General features: G+C 36.8%; 1 protein-coding gene across 1 annotated transcript; it reads left to right on the top strand.

The window, feature by feature from the left end:
- The first annotated feature begins 8,489 nt into the window (after positions 1 to 8,489).
- Positions 8,490 to 9,599, top strand: LOC132062217 (uncharacterized). Its single transcript, XM_059454834.1, has one exon. The coding sequence runs from the start codon at positions 8,490 to 8,492 to the stop codon at positions 9,597 to 9,599; it is 1,110 nt and encodes a 369-aa protein (XP_059310817.1).
- The last annotated feature ends 11,379 nt before the right edge of the window (positions 9,600 to 20,978 follow it).

The raw sequence follows: 20,978 nt of genomic DNA, 5'->3' as shown, positions 1-20,978 counted from the left end.
GGTTGAGGTTTTTCTAAAAGTTGTATTACTTCGACAGTCAGTTTCCACCTCAAGTGAAAAGAGATTTTTATCGAGAGGTAGTTGAAGGCCTTGCAGTAGGGCTTGTAACTCTACCATCGTGTGGTTTAAACTATGTATGAGTTGACAATAACCCAAAATCCAATTTCCACTTGACTCTCTAAAGACTCCACCTATCCCTCCATTTTTTGAATTTTTTGAAAAAGCACCATCAATATTAAGCTTTGTATAGCCAGTGGCGGGGGAATGCCAAATGATATGAATCTCTTTTTTGGTCGGAGGACTGGGAGTATTTGAAGTAGAATACTTATATTCAGTGGCTCTCATAATGATTGTGTGGGTGTTGATAGTAGAAGAGTCCTGATTAAAGGTATTATGGTTTCGATTAAGCCAAATATACCAAAGGGCAAATGGATAAAATTCGGTCCAGGTTAGGTGACTATTAGAGATAGGGGCATCTAATTCATGTAGGTTTTCTAACCAGTGAGCAGGATTATTAAGAATATTATTCATGTTAAGGCCTAAGTCGAACCAAAATTGCCTAGCAACTCGACAGTCTAATAGAATGTGAGTTATTCTAATAGAATGTGAGTTATACTTTCTTCCAAGGAAGAGCATAAAGGACATGTTGCATCAGGAGTTAATCCTATATGATGGAGGTAGGCTTTCGTGGGAAGTCTGTTATGTGAGACGAGCCAAAGAAAAAAAATTTGAGTCTTGGTAAAGGTGCGAAGAGACCGTATCCAGTTGAAGGAGTAGGTGGAAGTGGAACAATGTTGTGGGTGAGTAGTTTAAGAGCAGATTTAGTAGAGAACACACCGTTAGGTTCATCTGACCAGTAAGGGGTATCTTCTTCTCTCATTTGTAGTGTAATGGTAGAAGCAGCAGCCTTAATCTGATCGGGGATATCAAAGGAAAGGGTGTTCCAGTTCCAACTAGTGTCAGTCCAAAGAATAGAGAGGGTTAGCATGGGTTCATTGCGGTTGAGAGGGCCATAAATAATAGACTTCAGAGGAGGGGACAATGGTATCCAACTATGGTTCCAAAGATTAATAGAATCCCCTCACCCAGGGAACCAAGGTACTGCTTGAGAGCACAACCTACTACCATTTAGGATATTGTTCCAGATAAAGGAGGTGGAGGTCGAGGAGAGTTTCATACCATATTTATTGATGAGGGTGCGGGCCCATAAGGTCTTTCTATTCGTATAAAGGCGCCATGCTAAACTAGCAAGGAGGGAGAGATTTTTGTTGTGGGTTTTACAAAGATTCAGTCCACCTTTAGTTTTTGGAAGCGTAACAGTTGAGCTTCCTCTTATGCTGAGTTGTTCCCCATAAGAAATCTCTTTGAATTTTGTCTATGCAATTGCAAATCCTTTTGGGTAAAAGAAAATATTGCATAGCGTGAGCCGGGATAGCCTTTAGAGTAGATTTAATAAGAGTTAGTCGGCCAGCAGGACTGAGGAAGTTTATTTTCCAGCTTGCCAATCTATTTCTCATATTATCCATAATGAATTGAAAGTTTGAAGGTTTGGGCTTTCTACTTAGGATAGGGAATCCTAGATATCGTCCAAAATTTTCAGTGCTAGTAATGTTCAGTAGTTGATGAACAATATAAGGTTACGAACATCGTTATCATAGGATCTAGAGAAGACGGCCTTTGACTTTGTAGGATTTATCTTTTGCCCTGAGAGTTGGCAGAAAGTCGACAATACATGATGAATAGTGTAAATGGATTTGGGGTTAGCCTTAGCTACCAATGTCAAGTCATCCGCAGAGAAAAGATGAGAGAATAGAGGACCCTTTTGGCTAAGGAGAATGGGGTCTCAATTGAGGGTGTCAACTTGGTAGCAGATATAGTTGGATAACATTTCCATACATAAAATAAAAATGTACGGCGACATTGGGTCTCCTTCACGTATACCTCTAGAGGGGGAAAAATAATTTGTCCTTGTACCATTAACAAGAACATCAATATTACTAGAACTAATATAATGCACAATGAGCTTAGTGATTTTGGGAGGAAACTTGAAAAAAAAAAAAAAAAAAAGAGTACGATAAACAAACGACCATTCTATACGATCGAAGACTTTTTCTCAATCAATCTTTGGGATTAGATTCCCATTAATACTCTTACTATTCTTATTGTGGTTTAAAAGTTCTTGCACGAGAATAGCATTATCGCTGGCTCAACGACCTTTTAAAAAACTGGTTTGTTAGGGGCCAATATGGTCATCTAGAAAAGGCTTAATACGATTCACAATAATTTTGGTTATAACCTTATAAGTGGTGTTACACAAACCTATTGGCCTAAAATTCCTAAGGTGATTAGCATTTTTTAACTCAGGAATTAGACAAAGTATGGTATGGTTTAGATGAGTAGGAATCTGTTGGGATAGTAAAATATCATGACAAAAATTTAACACAGAATCACCAAGGATATTCCAATATTTTTGGTTAAAAAAAAAGGTGAACACCATTAGGTCTCGGAGCCTTAAAGGACTGGAATGAGAAAATAGCTTGAATCACTTCTTGATCATGTAAGGGTTTAATTATCCAAGGATGAAAGGTCAATATTATGGAAACTAGTAGGTGAATATATAGTATCCTTTAAATTGCTATTTTGGTGAGAAGTTGTAAAAATATTTTTGAAAAAGGATAAAGTATGCTCTTTAATTTGATCTGGATAGGTGACCCAGTTATCTTGATCGCCCTTAAAATAGCAAATCTTGTTTTTCCTTCTTATATTAAAAACTGATAGATGCTAAAATTTTGTGTTAGCATTACCATCGTTAAGCCAGTTTAGACGGGATCTTATTCTCCAAAAATCTTCCTCAACTTTAAGAATATTATTATATTCAGAAACAAGATTTTGTTCCAAGATTTTGAAGGAAGCTACTATGGGGGTAGGATGGGGACCGTTGAATACCACCTATTCTAGCTATTAGACGACCCTTTTGGTGGAAAATGTTATCAAAAGTGGAATGATTCCATTGAGTGGCTCTAACAGTAAAAAGATTGATAGCGTCTGTTAGATTTCTATTGAGCAACTACCTTGAACAATTCTTTTAAACTCAGGACGATCAAACCAAAAACTCTCTACCTTAAAAGGTTTTTGACCCACAAGAGGATGATTATTAGTGAGCTTAAATAAAATAGGATTATGATCCGAATGGGTCTTTGGTAAATGAGTGATAGAGACATTAGGGTAACAATCCAACCATTTATCATTAGCAAAACACCGATCTAATCTCTGCAAAGTTAATCCACTATGTGTTTTTCTATGATTTGACCAAGTGAATCTATTTCCTTTAAAACCCAAATCAAATTAGTTTGCAGCGGTTTATGCAGGATCAAAATCTAGAACTTCTAGTAGTATTTATAAGCCTCCCCCCCCCCCCCCCTCTTCCTTTCAATTTATCATGTTGAGTTAGAATCTCATTAAATTCACATGCGACAAACCACAATCATTAATATTCTCAGAAAAAGATTCAAGACTATTCCATAACAAAGTTCTCTTAAAGCTCTTAGTACTAGCATAAATGACACTAGAAACCCACGATTTATGGTTGGATGTACCTGAATCATAGCATGTAACTCTTACTGTTACCATTCCAAAGCAGCACTATACCGCCAGATGCTTCTTGAGCCGGCACCTCTAAGAAATCATCAAAGTCAAATTCATCTCTAAGGCTAACATGACTCGCCAGCCTAGCCTCCAACAGGGCTACCAAGCATGGCTTATGATGCTCTATCAGCTCCCTAAAATTCCTTTTAAAAGTGGTATTATTGCCCCCCTAATATTCCAAACAATAAAACTAAAAAGATTTGTCATTGGGGTATGGGTCAAGTAGGGTTTGCAGTCACCCAATTTTCCTTCCGAGCAAAGGGGCTCGGCCTCAATGTTGGTGTCGTTACCACCGCGTACTTCGTTATTGCATGGTTCACCGCCGGATGGAGGTCGAACGCACATTTCACTAGAGCCGCTAGCCATATGTGGATATATTTTTTGTTCTCGTGTTCCAGGAAGATCATAAGAGACACCTGTCGGAGGGTCGATATTTCAGTGAAAGAACCCCTCGGAATTTCCTCCGGTTCCTCTATATTCTGTACTTGGTCTGGGGGTGGTATTTCTAATGGAATTTCGATTGGGTTCTGTGGTGGTGGAGGTTGTACTTGTTCCAGTGGGATTTGCATTTGTTCATGTGGAGGATGAAGGTTTTCTAATGGTACTTGGACTGGAATTTGTGGTGGTGGAATTTGAATCTTCACTGGTGGTGGTTTGTGGAGTTGCAGTGGTGGTGCATGTGGAGGTATCGGTATTGGTTGCCAGTGAAAAAGGGAAGTTGGAGTATGGGGTTCATATTTATCGGTGGGTTGAAGTGCGGCAGCAAGTTGAAGTGGGGGTGAAAGTTGTGATAAAGCGCTGGTGCCAAAGGATCTAGAACATTGGCCATCCACTGGTGGTTCATAAATCCACTTATTCATCACTGCAAACACTACAACTTCATCCTCACCGTCATACTTTCTCTTCGCACCAAGAAAATAGTCGCAATTCACAATTAAAAAAAAATAAAGATCTAAGTAAATATCTACCTACAAACCAACAGAAAATGTATATCATAACTTTCATCTCCACTGCTCTTACAATAATCATAGTGAAAATTCTAACAATTCGAAAAAGAAAAGGAAAACTCAAATCCAGACAAGAAGAGATGAAGAACCAAATACCAATCCCTCACAGACCCGTCTATAAGTAATATAAAAATACAATATATGTAACGTATAATAGTGTATAAATATGCATGTACCCTTTTATACATTGTTATGTAGTGTATTTACGTTACCTTATACGTTTATTATATTGTACAAGTAGTGCACACACATATATATAAGTAGTGTAAGAGGGTGTATATATACTGTATAACAATGTATAAGGGTGTATATACACCTCTGATACATTTTTATACAATAGATATATACTCCTAAGACTAAAAGGACTCATAAAATCCACTCAAACACCATCGTATTTTAACTGGTACACCATTGCCCATAGATTTTATTTATTCTCAATCTTCACCTCCATAAACGAAAAAAATAAAAACTTCACTAAAACCCTCCATTGGAACAACAAAATTGCTTTCTTCATTCCGAAAATATTAAAAGCTCATAGGGAAGAGATGTCACCAGTTGAAAGGATTTCACCAAAGTAGTCACTAAGTGGTGAATAAAATTATGGCTCTGAGATGTCAGAAATCTGAATTAGAGATTACATGAGTTAAATCAAAAATTAATTTTAGGTTGAAGCAAATACACAGAGATATAAATAGAATCAAAGAGGAGAAAATATAAAATAAAACATTGCCATATATATATTTTTTTTTTAATCTTGTTAAGGTATTTGAAGGTGTTGGGATAAAATAGAAGTGGGGGTAAGGGGAAGAAGAAAGAGAAATGGATTGTTTCTTCTACAGTATAAGAACAATTCCTTTAGGACTAGAAGAAGAGTTAGGAGCCGTTTGGACATGGTTTGAAACCATGTTTGGACATGTAATTTGAATATCTTAAGTTGTATTTTCTCTTATCGACATAAAAACCCCACAAGTTCTGAAAACTATCAAAACATTCCCAATTCTTATACAATCTTACTAAATGCGCAAGTCATAGTTCATAACAAAATTAATACGCTACTAGAAGACCTTTTTAAAAAATACAACATCAATTGATTAAACTTTAGTTCAATAAAAAACGAAAATTTAACATGAATAGTAATGTAACTACTCTTTAATATAATTCTTCCACATGATAGACATAAATAAAGGTTGGTGAAAGTTAATGAGGTTGTTAAATAGTTGGTGGGAGTAATTGTTAAAAATATTTACCAACTTATGGGTCTTTTTTTTTATAAAATATAAACTTATGAGTCAAGTTTTATATTAAAATTTTTGAAACCATGGTTTGGAATCCCAAATCATGCCTTTTTGGATGATTTGGGGTTCCAAACCATGGTTTGAAACCATGAGATGAAATGCATGTCCAAACGCTGGTTTCATCTCATGTTTTCAAACCGCATGTCCAAACGCCTACTTAGCAAGAACAGAGTTAACATCGGCTAAAATGTAATCCTATGGCTAAACTAGGTCATAAATAAGAAGTTGGGCCAAAATAGGTATACTAGATGGCCGAATGGATCTGGCTCGTAATTATCCCTATATTCATTGGTATCAATTTGAGTGATAATTTAGTCAATCCATATAATGTTTGGGTCAATTTGCACATATCCCAAGTTAAAATTTGGGAATTGTACCGCTAGGGAACTTATGTATGGTACTTTGGAGTCATGACCTGATTTCTACTTGTGTTGCAGACACATACCTAAGGTTGACCCCAGTTGACACACATATTGTACTAATCTATAACAACTAGTACCTATTTATTTGTAATGCTCAAAATATTGACCATAACCACATAATGATCTTCCTAACAAACTCCTCAAACAACAAGAATCCATGAGTGGGAAGGATGAGAGAGTGATGTGTATCTTTTTATCCTTACCTTGTGAAGGTAGAGATTGAGTTGTAAAAGTGACTTTTTTGTGAATATTCCCCAGCTCCCATTTCAAGGCCCAGGGATGTTACAGATCAATATTGGGCTCTACTCTGGTCAAGATAGTTCTACTGGCCTCAGAGGTGTTTGGCCTTTAACATATGTTTGGCATTTACTATTTAACATATAATGTCTTATATATAGAAATGAGAGTTTGTGGAGTTTGTGATGGACAAACAAGGGTAAAAGTGAAATTAAGCATTTCCTCATGCTTAACAATGCTGTACTCTTTGCTTTACATTTCTTTTAATTCCTGTTTTATCCCTCTTAGTGTGGGACCAACTTTCCTTGCTAAAGTTGACACGTACTTTCTCCCATTTTCTCCTTATTTTGGGACCTTCTCTTCTTTTAAGTCTTTTTTTTTTTAATCTTTTTAAAAAGGAATCTAATTATGTAATACAATTTTTAGGAAATAGTATGCATATACTCTTATCACTAAATTTTACATGTAATTGTATATGTCAATTACATTTTAAATTACAAGTATCTAAAGAAGAGAATAATTTAATTAAAAATAAAGTCTTTGTTTAATGATAATTATTCTTCAAAATAAAGTTGATTTCAAATTTAGAATACAATAGGGAAACCATATTAAAATATTTAGTTAGGTAGAAAGATTTTTGCGGATTAAAATTTGATCGCAATAATTCTAATTTACCATTTCATTCTCACATAATCAGAGACCAACAATGATACTTACCACATCAAGTGCAAATTCTATAATTAATCCTTTTTAAAATGTATTCTTTAGAATATAATAAGTTAATGATGATAAAATGAACTTTAAAGTCCATACTAGAAAGAATAAACTATTTGAAAGTATCTTACAAGAAAATTAATACTCCCTCGGATTCAAAAAGGGTGTCCACCTAGCCTTTATTTTTTTGTTAAAAAAGAGTGTCCACTTATCAAATCAAGAAAGAATTAATCTTATTTTTTCAAATTTACCCTTATTAAGTGTTAAGTGACCAAATCTCAATACCTATTGAATTAGGAATAATTTAATCAGATTACCTATTTTGTCTAGGAATTAGTTTTTTCTCAAAGGTGTGCATATGGCTAAGTAGACACTCTTTTTGAACCGGAGCGATTAATGTAAAAAGAGAGCAACAAAAAAACATTTCTTTCTTTCTATTTTACAACATATTGCATTAATTCTGAAATAGAAATTATGTGCATGAAATAGATGAAAAAGATATGACTACATAATCATGTACTTTATATATAAGCATGAAACAGAAATTCATGTGTATATATTTATTAAGCAAGTGAAAGAATATTGATGATAATGATGTATATAAATAGCAAGAATAAATATGAGGGGATTAGTTTTATTTAAAAATAAATCTTCTCCAAAATGCTCACAGCGTAGGTTAAGCTATCGTGCATCGAGTGAGGTTCCATGGCGGGGAAGAGAGGTCATGGATGACCACGAAAGATTCCACTAGAAGTAATCGGAAGCTCTATAAGCTCTACGATACAAGGACTGAATATTAGGGCAACACCGAATTAGATAACGCAAGGTTTGACTTGGAGCCCAGCCCATTACACTAGTCATACTCCAGATCTGAGAGGCAATTTGCCGCAGAGGATGAGCCTAACGCCAACTTCAATTCTGGCTATCGCAAAACGTAATTCTGGTCAAGCGACGGGCAACAGGGATGCTACAAATCTTAATTCTGGGGTGGAAGAGTCTGACCCTAAACCAAATGTACCACGTCTGATTCCAATTGCACCGGATGGTATTGCACAATCAAATGAACTAGAGGTGACTAAAGCACCGTGGGTCAATCTATTTGCTGGAAATCGTGTTGCTACTAATGGTATGGCCTTATCCTATATTAACCCTGAATTGTAGATGGCAAAATGATTGTCAAACTGGAAGAGGATGAATTAAAGAAAGAGGAACTGAAATCGAGAAATGCACTGATAGTGCATGTACTGGGGGATTTACCGGGCTATAATTACATGAAAAGATACATTAATCATATGTGGTACATCGCCACTACTATACCTGATATCTACTATCATGAGGAGGGATATTATATTGTGAAACTTCAAAGTGAAGAAGATATGCATGAAGTTCTCTTCTCAGGACCATATAGCATTAATAATAGACCAGTAATACTGAAGCAATGGTCACCAGAGTTTGATTTTAGTACTGAATTCTTATTTGTTGTTCCTTTATGGGTAAAATTCCCTGACTTACCAATAAGTTGCTGGAGTTGTAATTCGTTGAGTAGAATAGCAAGTGCCATTGGGATCCCTCTATTCGTTGATGAATGTACCACAAAACAGACAAGAATCTCATATGCCAGAATGCTGATCAAAATTAATGTGACCAAACCACTGCTTAGTGAAATTGAAGTGTTGGGGACTTATGGAGAGATATTTCAGCAGGCTGTGGTCTACGATTGGAAACCTGATTTCTGTGCAACTTGTTTGAGTGTGGGACATGACTGTGCTAAAGTGCAAGCTAATAGACAACCACTAGCCAGGGTTCCTATTCAACAACCTCAGGGTCATGCCAAGCAACATAAAGTCCAGAACAAAAGAAAACATAAGAGGGTTGTGCAGAGGTGGCAAGCTAGAGGAGGAAATGACAATGCAACTACCTTAGCAAATGTCAATGCTCAAGGTGTATTACCCCCTGAACTAAGGGAGGTTGAGGATCAGGCTGTAGGCATCCAGGAGATAAGCACTAATGAACATTTAGTAGATATAAGAAACAACCTAGCAGGGAAAGGAAATGACAAACAATCAGTCAATAATGCAAGTAGTAGGGAGAGTAATGGGGTTAATGCTAAGGACAAATCTACTATTCCTGCTCAACAACCAGTTGAAAATTGTGATGAGAATATTCAGGACAATCCTCCCTTAGACAAAGAAGGATTTCGTCCTTTGCGAATGAGTAAAGCTGTGATGGCTAATTTACTGCTTTCTGAGCAAGGTGGCGGTTTCTCTATTCATACCTGATGTCATGGATGGTATGGAATATTAGGGGCACTAATAAAAGGTACAAGCAGAAGGAATTGAGTGCCTATATTAGAGAAAATCAAATAAAGTTAGTGGGTTTGATAGACACTAGAGTAAAACAAAATAAAGCTAGATCTGTAGCTAGTAGAATAATGTCTGGCTGGAATATGGTGCACAACTACAATACTGCTTATAATGGTCGAGTATGGCTATTATAGGATGCTAATTACTATAATGTAGATATGCTGATACAAGATGGTCAGTTCATACACTGTCAAGTGTTAAGCAGAGATCAGAAAATGGACTGTTTGATGACAGTCATATATGCATACAACACAGCTGAGCAGAGAAGGTCTTTATGGAAACAGTTGGGAATCTTGGCTCAACAGAAGAATAAGCCCTGGTTAATCTGGGGTGATTTTAATGCTCTTCTCTCCATTCAAGATAGATTGAATGGTGCACCAGTTACAAGGATAGAAACCAAAGAATTCTCAGAATATGTTCAAACACTGCAGCTCAATGAACTAAACTGGGAAGGAGAGTTCTATACTTGGTCTAACAAACAGCAAGGAACAGACAGAGTTTATTGCAGACTTGATAGGGCATTGGGGGATGATGATTGGATGCTACATTATGGGCAACTGGAGGTGGATTATAGGCTACCATTTATCTCAGACCACTCCCTTATGATTCTAAATGTAAAAATTAATTAGCAGAGGGTGAAACTCCTTTAAATTCTTTAATGTATGGGTTGCACATGAAAAATTCCTTCCCCTAGTAGAAGAATATTGGAGATCTAGGCTAGATACTAGTGCCATGCAGGAGATATGGTGGAAACTAAAGACACTCAGACCCTCTCTTAGATAGTTGATTAATGAAGAGTTTAAGAGAACTACAGAAACAATTGCTCAATCCAGGACTGAGTTGCAGACTATACAGAAACCTCTGTCCACTTCATATTCAGATGTTATGGCTCAAGCTGAAAGAGAAACTCTACTAAAACTTGAAAAGTGGTCACTAATTGAGGAGAGTATTCATCAACAGAAAGCAAGAGCAATGTGGATTAAGCTTGGTGACTCTAATGCCAAGTACTTTACAGCAGTCTCCAAGGAAAGGAAGTGCAGGAAACAAATTATGGAGCTGACATCTCTAAGGGGTAATAAGCTGGTGGAACCAGAGGATATTAAGCAGGAAATTGTAGATTTCTACAAATCACTCATGGGGACTGCCTTGTCCAACACCATAGCTGTTAGTAAAATTACAATGAAGAATGGTCCTAGCCTAACACATGCTCGACAACTAGGCCTATGCTCTAAGGTATCTGATACAGAGATTTGGGATGCATTAAGCTCTATAAGAGATGACAAAGCTCCAGGAGTTGATGGTTTCAATGCCTTATTCTTTAAGAATGCATGGCCAGTGATCAAAGTGGATGCTTGTGAAGCAGTGAAGGATTTCTTTGCTACAGGAAAATTACTCAAGGCTATAAACTGCACAGCTGTGACTATCTTGCCTAAAGTTCCTAATCTTTCAAGTATAAAGGACTATAGACCATTGCATGATGTACAGTTCTTTATAAAACAATTGCCAAGATTTTAGCAGGAAGATTTCAGAAAGTAATTGCCTCAGTGATTTATGAAACGCAGGCGGGATTCATTCCTGGGAGAAAAGTTGCAGATAATGTTATCTTGGCTCATGAAATGGTTAAGGGCTACAACAGGAAGAATGTCTCGCCTAGGTGCATGATTAAGGTGGACATCCAAAAAGCATATGATACAGTAGATTGGGTATTCTTAGAACAAATATTGGATGGGCTTGGTTTTCCTTGGAAATTCACTAGGTGGATAATGGAATATGTTACAACAGTGAATTATTCCATTCTGATTAATAGGGAACTCACTAAGCCTTTTGATGCAGCAAGGGGCTTAAGACAAGGAGATCCAATGTCTCCATTTCTATTTGTTGTGGTCATGGAATACCTAAGGATAAATCTGGCTGATCTCAAAACAATAAAGAGCTTTAAGCACCATACAAGATGTAAGAATTTGGATATCACCCACTTGAGCTTTGCTGATGATTTATTATTATTTGTAAGGGGTGATCATCAATCAGTATCCTTGTTGCATGAGAAATTTAATATCTTTACAGCTGCTTCTGGTCTCAGGGCTAACCTTAGCAAAAGTGCAGTCTATTATAGAGGTGTAGGTGGTAATGTTCAGTTGTAAATTCAACAAACACTTAGATACAGTCCTGAAGCACTCCCATTTAGATATTTGGGGATTCCTCTGGAAACCAAAAAGCTTAGTATGATACAATGGCAACCTCTAGTTGATAAAATAGTGACTAGAATCTCCTTTTGGACAAAGAAAAAAGTTGTCATATACAGGCAGAGTTCAATTGGTGCAATCAGTCATCTTTGGGGTTCAAGCTTACTGGGCGCAAATGTTTATTATCCCAGCCAAGGTTATGAAAGTAATAGAGGCGTATTGTAGGAGCTACAGTTGGTCAGGGGCTAATATTATTAACAGGAAAGCACTGATATCATGGGACAAGATGTGTACACCCAAAGCAGCTGGTGGACTGAACCTTACAAATCTTAAATTATAGAACAAAGCAGCCATAACTAGGATATGTTGACTTTGGATTTGATGGATTCATAGTGTTTACATCAAGGAGGAACTTGTGGAGATGATGCAAATACCAAAGCAGGCTATTTGGATGGTTAGGAATATTATCAATACCAAGGAACACGTACAACTCCATCAATTATCTCAAGTAAGTAATCGAAGTGTCATAAAACAGATCTATCATACGCTACTTGGAGATTTACCAAAAGTTGCCTGGAAAGGATTGGTGAACCACAGTACAGCCAGGCCAAAGGCAGTGTTTACCCTATGGGTGCAATTACATAGTAGATTACTCACAGCAGATAGACTACTTCACTGGGGAATGCAAGTAGATCCCATGTGTGTACTATGCAGTAATAATCAGGAGTCCAGAAATTATCTTTTTGCAGAATGTAGTTTTACTCGAAATATCTAGGCAAGACTCTTAAAATGGATCAACATCCCATACAGTCCTCAACCATGGGAATAGCTTCACCAATGGGTTCTCACCAAGACTAAAGGCAAGACGCAGATCGCCCATGTCACACGCCGACGAGGAGTATGACGGGCTCCCCCCCGTGGGCCAAAGACCACCTAACTTAATGGTTACTTTGAACATCATATACCATAATTCAAAGAATACCTGCACGCAGAAAAGGCCCAACATAGAAATATCCAATAATCCAACATCTCTCTATATATGCGAGCCGACAAGGTCGCTACAACATCACCAGTTTCATAAAGCCTGCAAGGCTAACAGGATAGTATCAAAGACCAAAACAATGTCAACATGGCCATATATAATACTTACATACCCCACTATGTCCATGAGCTTCTAAGAGTGTACATATAAACATCTATTACACTAGCAGATAAGTACCAAAAGATAGCAAGTCCGGAGTAATGGCACTTGCTAACTCTGGGTTACGAAAATTTGGACAAAGATTTCCCCTATATTATCTACTTCCTCCAACTACCAAAACAACTCCCAAACAATACCAACAACATCGACAACAATATCATCAAGATTCTACAAGATAAATATGCACAATTTCATCCAAAACTTTCTTCAAACCTCAATCCATACGCCAACAATACCAACACAATAATTATAACTCGTATTCTCGTAAATATTCCTAAATCAATATTAATAAAAAGAGATTCATACCTTACTTTTGCTAGAATAGCAAAATCTTCAATGTTTACTTGAATCCAAGTCAACTCCAACACAACACAACACAAAACAAAACTATAATCGCGACTATACATTACCCGGACCTCGATTAATACTCCGTCACTTGAAAATTATGTAAAATCCTCACTTTGTGGTGTATATAAGCTCTCCTATGTTGGCTGAGCTTTCTAGAATATTTGGGAAATTTTTTATGGAGAAAAAGAGGGGTTTTAGCCCTTATATAGTGGGTTAGAGTCGGTTGGCACTGTAGCACTGTAGTACTGTAGCACTATAGCACTATAGCACTATAGCAGCGCACCCTGCTCTGCCCGCCTAACTTGTAACGTCCATAATTCTCTACTCCGCTGTCGTATCGACGAGCGGTTTATTGCGTTAGAAACTAGACTTCATGAACTTCAATTTAGGCTTTTGCTTTGCTTCAAAACTCCTCATTTACTAAAAGATATTCTTTCTCAAATTTAGACCAAAATTGTCTCTCATATTTTCCATAAAATCCAACAAACTTAATTTCCTTGATCCACTTGCCCTCCAATTCTTCTGTAGCTTATTATATGAACTTAAACCCTCGTAACCATGAGATAGGTGCATACAATCTCACATATCCTAGGAAGTCCTCTAGGTCTACACTCAAAACAACTAATGCCTAATAGATTTCACGTACAAAACTACGAGGTGTAACATTCTCCCCCTTTAAAAAACATTCGTCCTCGAATGTTGGAATACCCGAGGGTTAATCAAACTTTCATGAAACGTTAGTAAAGTATCTCTTGTGATTGGAGCACCATTAATCTCTTACATGTCACAAGTCCTAATCACCAGCCCTACATGATACCGTAATCAATGACACGCAGTCATGCAATGATTAGAATAATATTTCTCATCTTATTAACTCTCAAGGGTTGGGGTATGACATTTACCTTGTGGGTGATTTGCGGAGAAGGCAGAATCTTGCAAGACTTCTTCTAGGACGGTATTAGCTGGGGCAAGGAATAAATGAGGGTACTTGGTGTCACGCCCCGAACCATGGCACGGCGAAACACGGCACTCGGTGCGCTTCCATCGTACGCGACCGAATGAACCACGAAGCCACGAATCATCGCGAGGCATAACATGAGCGGAATATAACGTGAATGCATGATGAGCCTTTATAAAACGTAGTAAGTCATAATACTTAATAAAAATACTTGTTTAAACATAAGTGCGGAAATAACATGAATGAGCCAAAATGGCTATACGACTCCGAATGTCTGACATAACATAATTGACTTGTCTAGTCTATGAAACCTCTATCATGAGTCCGACCGAAAAACATACTTATCGGGACAAGGCCCCGAGATACCTTAGATGCATAACTAATCATAAAATAAAGAGTTGACTAAACCCCGAATGAGATGGGGCTCACCAATATAGGCCGATACGAATGCTTTGTCCTGCGAGCGTATGTGTCGTCCGTATATCGCACTCGCATCGCGAAACGCGGGCCCCGGGCAATAAAGGGGACGTCAGCACATTGAATGTACTGGTATGCAAAGCAACTGAATGAAATAACGTGGGACATGAAATAGCATGATAAGGACTGAAACTAAAAACCTGGACATGAACATGAGCATGAGTATAAGCATGGATACATATATATATAACATACGTAAAACATGATAAGTAAGGAGAGCATTTCATAAACCGATTACGTGATATCACCACGTGGGTACGTGGAGTCTCGTCCTCGCCGCGACCGCGTAGCCTCATACCTTGCCGGGGTATAAGATGGTATCGTGCACGATGGATCCATTCAAAGGTAAAATTAAGGTATCGTCCTATCTGGGCGGAGCGATCCTTGTCCTATGGTGGCTACATAGTTTCAGGCTATCTGAGCCTTCTCGGTAACTCGTGCAACTCCCAAAAACATAAACATAATATAGTTGGCTAAGAAGCCCATGATTTTCGTGAATTAACTTGTACTTGTCTTGTAAATCATGATTTCACGAAATAGCTTGTAAACATGGTTTCATGAAATAACTTGTACATATGGTTTCATGAAATAACTTGTAAATATGGTTTCATGAAATAACTTGTATTTAGGATGTATGTATCTTGTATCATAGCATGAAAGTAATTATATAATACAGTTGCATGAAAACTTGTAGACATGTAGGATATTCATGAAACAATCATTCTTAGTCAAAAACATGCATGCAAGAACCCATGGAATATAAGGTATGGGTTTTCATAGATTACGGACAGATTCTCAATAATCATAAAGAAATATTAAGAACTCAATGATGGAATTATAACAATTCGTACATAATATAATCATGGACATGGACCTAGGGTTATCATGAGCATAGTATAGAAACCCTAGTTTTAGTAGAGAATCATAATTTTATGGATTATGAGGCGTGGGGAAGAACAAGGATGTTCCCACACGTAGATAGTAACTCCACATACCTTAGTCGCTCCAAAACTTGAATTAAAGACTTGAGCTTTGAAGAGGATTTCCAAAATCTTGAATTCTTGAACTTTGAGATGGGTTTTCTTGAAAACCCTATGTTAAGAATGATGGATTCTTGCTTAATGATCATGAACGTATGTTGGAATTGACTTGGATTGCATGGAATAGGCTTACCTTAAAGTTTCTTGAAGGTTGGGAGAGAAGAGCTTAGTCCTTAGGGCTTGAGAGACTTCTTTAGGGTTCTTTACCTCAGAAAAATTGGTTTAAAACGAAGTGGGAATGAATATAACAAAATTTGGCTCTTAAAACATCGTGGTCGGTGCGCGGTCGCTCAGCTGGAGGTTACTTCGCGTAGGTGATCGCGCAGCGAAGAATAACTGCTTCGGTGCGCGATCGCGCGACTTGCATAAAACGGGTATAACTTCTAGCACAGAGCTCCGTTTGAGCTTCATAATATATGGTTGGAAAGGTATTTCAAAGGCCTACAACTTTTATGTTTTGAGTTTTCTCAAATTCCTAACGTCACTACCTGAAAACTGACCATAAGTACAACTGTCTCAGACTTAGATGAATTTAGAAGGCCTTAAGAACTTCACTTTTTTTTTTTTTGTTTGACTTCAAAACATCGTTTATCACCCGAATGGATTCATATAGCTAAAATATGATCTTTATACTAGTTTCATACGTTCACATCTAACTCGGATTTACGGGATATTACCGATATGGTTTAGTATGAAAGTACGAGGTGTTACACTTGGACTTCATTTCTGCTTCAGCTTCCCACGTCATCTCTTCCCTATCTTTACTCCTCCATAGAACCTTTACTGAAGCCACATCTTTATTTCTGAGTCTACGGACTTGTCTGTTGAGAATAGCAATTGTTTCTTCCTCGTATGTCAGATTCTCTGTGACTTAGATGTTATCAACAGGTACGACTCTGGAGGGAACTCCAACACATTTTCTCAGCATGGATATATGAAAACTGATGAATCGCTTGCGCTTTGATGGTAGCTCCAATACATAAGCTACCTGGCCTACCTTTCAGACGATCTTATAACGTCCGATATATCGGGGATTAAGTTTCCCTTTCTTACCAAACCTCATGATGCCTTTCATAGGTGATATCTTCATAAACACCCAATCACCTATTTGAAACTCTAATTCTCGTCGTCGTACATCTGCATAAGATTTCTGACGACTCTGAGTTGTACGCAATCTTTCCTGAATAAGCTTTACCTTTTCAATAGCTTGATGAACGAGGTCTAACACAAACTTAATTTTCTTGATTCACCTGCCATCTGAGAATGTACAATATACAATGCATGAGTTTAAAATCATATGCAAGCATACACATATATATAAATAGTATCATCATCATAACATACTCGACCTTTTCAGGACTCAGTGTATAACATACCCGGCCCTTTAGGGACTTGGTGTATAACGTACCCGGCCTTTTCGGGACTCGAGGTGTAATACTTGACTCGAGGTGGTTGCCAATGGTAAGTGCAGACCCGACCGACTGGTTACTCGATGTAGTAAATAGTGCATACATATATATATGGCCAAACCCATCGACAGTACACCCGACCGAAACACTTCGGGTATCATTCTTATTCCACTTAGACTCGATGTAGTAAAATAGTCCAATCGACCAAAAAGCATAAAACATATATATATACAATTTAATTGCATAATGAGCCAATTTAATTGGCCACTAATCAACGTAGCCTAGTGTTGGTTTTGCGAAGTGACATAAGTCGATAACCTCCGAAACAATTTATGGATACCTCACGTATCGAATTAAAGAAATAATTAAACAATTTATAAACATGATAAAGAAATGTTTCAAGTTTCAATCAATCAAATAATTAAGGCTTTAAGATTTGAAACACATAGCATAGGAATGGAGTGAATTTGTTCTGGAACGCTCATGTTCATGTTCTAGTTGGATTCGTGCCAAAGAAAGAGAGAAGCGAACACCTTACATACCTTATTCGTCAAGCCACCACTTAAAGTATCCTTTACTCCGATGCTCGCACTTCACCCGAACCTACATAGCGAGGAACATATCTTTAATCATACTTCCATCATATTCCTGTCTCAACTTAGATGTACTAGTTATTGAAGACTAACTTTGGGTTACGAAAATTTGGGCAGCATTTCCCCAATATTATCTACTTCCTTCAAATACCAAAACAACTCCCAAACAATACCAACAACATCGACAACAATATCATCAAGATTCTACAAGATAAATATGCACAATTTCATCCAAAACTTTCTTCAAACCTCAATCCATACGCCAACAATACCAATGTAATAATTATAACTCTTATTCTCGTAAATATTCCTAAATCAATATTAATAGAAAGAGATTCATGCCTTAATTTTGCTAGAATAGCAAAATATTCAATGTTTACTTGAATCCAGGTTAACTCCAACACAAAACAAAACTATAATCACGACTATACGTTACCCGGACCTCGATTAATACTCCGTCACTTGAAAATTATGTAAAATCCTCACTTTGTGGTGTATATAAGCTCTCCTATATTGGATGAGCATTCTAGAATATTTGGGAAATATTTTATGGAGAAAAAGAGGGGCTTTAGCCCTTATATAGTGGGTTAGAGTCGGTTGGCACTGTAGCACTTTAGCAGCGCGCCCTGCTCTGCCCGCCTAACTTGTAACATCTATAATTCTCTACTTCGACGTCGTATCGATGAGTGGTTTATTGCGTTGGAAACTAGACTTCATGAACTTCAATTTTGGCTTTTGCTTTCCTTCAAAACTCCTCATATACTAAAAGATATTCTTTCTCAAAGTTGGACCAAAATTGCCCCTCATATTTTCCATAAAATCCAACAAACTTAATTTCCTTGATCCACTTGTCCTCCAATTCTTCCGTAGCTTATTATATGAACTTAAAACCTCGTAACCATGAGATAATTACATACAATCTCACATATCCTAGGAAGTCCTCTAGGTTTACACTCAAAACAACTAATGCCTAATAGATTTCACGTACAAAACTACGAGATGTAACAACCCAGGTGATGAAACTGATGTATACAGAGTTTATCCATGAGATATGGAATGAGAGAAACAATAGAATTTTTGAGAAAGTTGAGAGTATAGAAAGTATTATCGCAAAAAAATAGCATGTATTTTTTGTGTAAGATCTTCCCCAGCTGGGAAAAGTTTACTAGATAGGTGTCAGTTTTGAGATGAGTGTCATAGGAAGGTAAGACTTCTGTTTTAAGAGGACTGGCTAGTTGAGTATGCACTAGTTTGAATTGTAATTATTTCCTTTGGTGGTTAATGAAATTCTGATAATTACCAAAAAAAATAAATATATGATGGGATTGCAATATGCATGTGCATATGTGTTGTCAAAGAGTTTGAATAATTTTTTAAGAAACTTTTTTATTATTACATAGGGGGTAGGGGAGAGGGAAATGGGGAAGGGATTACAATGTGGAGGTTCGAATTCTCACCAACAAGGTAAAAATTTAGGTAGCCAACCAACTGAAGTATTTGATAATGAGGAAGACACGTGTTATTTGATAATTTAATTCTAACAGTATGACAAGATAACATACTAATTGAGTTTCCCCATTATATTAAATATTTACGCTACGATTGTACGGTTTATGTCAGAATATCTTCACATGTGAAAAAGCACGAGCTAATAGGAGTAATATAGAAGAAGCAAGGCTTAGATTACCGCATCCTACACTACTTTGCATTTTTCATTTATTGCCTACGCATTTTCCAACTCTTTTTATCCTAAAGTATTTCCAGTGGCATATTGATTTGACAGTCAAGACTGAATTATGGTATGAAATACTTGAAGATGGGCTGCATCAACCTTTTAAGAATCTACTTAGTTTTATAGTTCTCAATATTACGTAAAATAAAAACTAAAATAATTATATATGTTACTTTTGTTGAGCTGCATCATGTTGTTTATGTTGTTATACATTCGTGACATTCAGTTATGATGCTTAAGCATATTATTGTTACTTTAAGATTCACTAGCTTGCTGAAAATACTAGAATCAAATTGTCTACTTGAAAATTTTCTCATGTGCTAGTTTATCTCTATGTTGCAGTATATCTTTATCAGGCTAAAATGCAGGAAATCTCATTGTAGCCTATGCTTTTTATCAGTATAGTACTCCTAAGGTATTTGTTACTGTATACTACTCCACTTATAACTGTAGCAGGGATTTTGTTGTGTAGTACAAAGACAACTAAGAGATTTGTTTTATTATAAGAAATACTGAAATGTCACTGAAGAAAAAGAAAAGGTAAACAAAATAGGAGGAACATATGACAAGAATCGACCCATAATTATTTAATTTTATTAATAAATAATATAAAATTACTTTCTGACTAATTAAATGACTAGGTTGATTAATTTTCATATCCTATTTATTGAGCCAGTTGATTATGATTGTGGGTGAGAACATGAAGTCAAGAATAGTATAGGGACCAAAGTGTAAAGGAAATAAGTTAGTAACTAATTTAGTTAGATCAAGCTGTCATTGGACAGTTAGTGAAGTTAGTTAGTTTACTACATATATTGTATCTTTCTCATTTTTGTATCTTCAGATTTGTGATTCTGAAATGTGAGTTCATCTCAATTCGATCGTCTCTCTTCCCCCATATCTAGTTTGCTTTCTTCAATTACTTTCAGATACACAAATTCATTATGGTATCAGAGCTTCCGATCCAGCGTGAGAATTGATTGTCGTCGTCAATTGATAGAGTTCAATTCGAACAGTTGAGCTAGGGTTTCAGGTCGAGCCAGTTAGGGTTTCAATTTCGAGGTTGTAATTATACTTTGGAGCAAGAAATTATTGGCGATCGATGAAGAAACGAGCAATGTTGGCGCACACGCTGAGAATCAATCTAGAACACAACAACACCGATAAATGTGGGAAATCAAACAAGGAACACTGCAAACAATGGAGTGAGTGATGTGACTACGCTAAGCCACAATCATCCATTGTATCTAAGGCCTTCAGATTCCCTAGGTGAACATTTAATTGAATTCAAATTAATAGGAACTGAGAATTACAATTTGTGGGTTAGAACTATGAGAATTTCTTTGTTTAAGAA

This window comes from Lycium ferocissimum, chromosome 1 (assembly GCF_029784015.1).
Source record: "Lycium ferocissimum isolate CSIRO_LF1 chromosome 1, AGI_CSIRO_Lferr_CH_V1, whole genome shotgun sequence".
NCBI lineage: Eukaryota > Viridiplantae > Streptophyta > Magnoliopsida > Solanales > Solanaceae > Lycium > Lycium ferocissimum.
Note: the sequence above shows the minus strand (reverse complement) of the source record. Positions and strands in the feature narration are given on the sequence as shown.

Coding starts and splice junctions, on each gene's coding strand:
- LOC132062217 (XM_059454834.1), top strand. CDS start 8,490: ATGATTGTCAAACTGGAAGAGGATGAATTAAAGAAAGAGGAACTGAAA.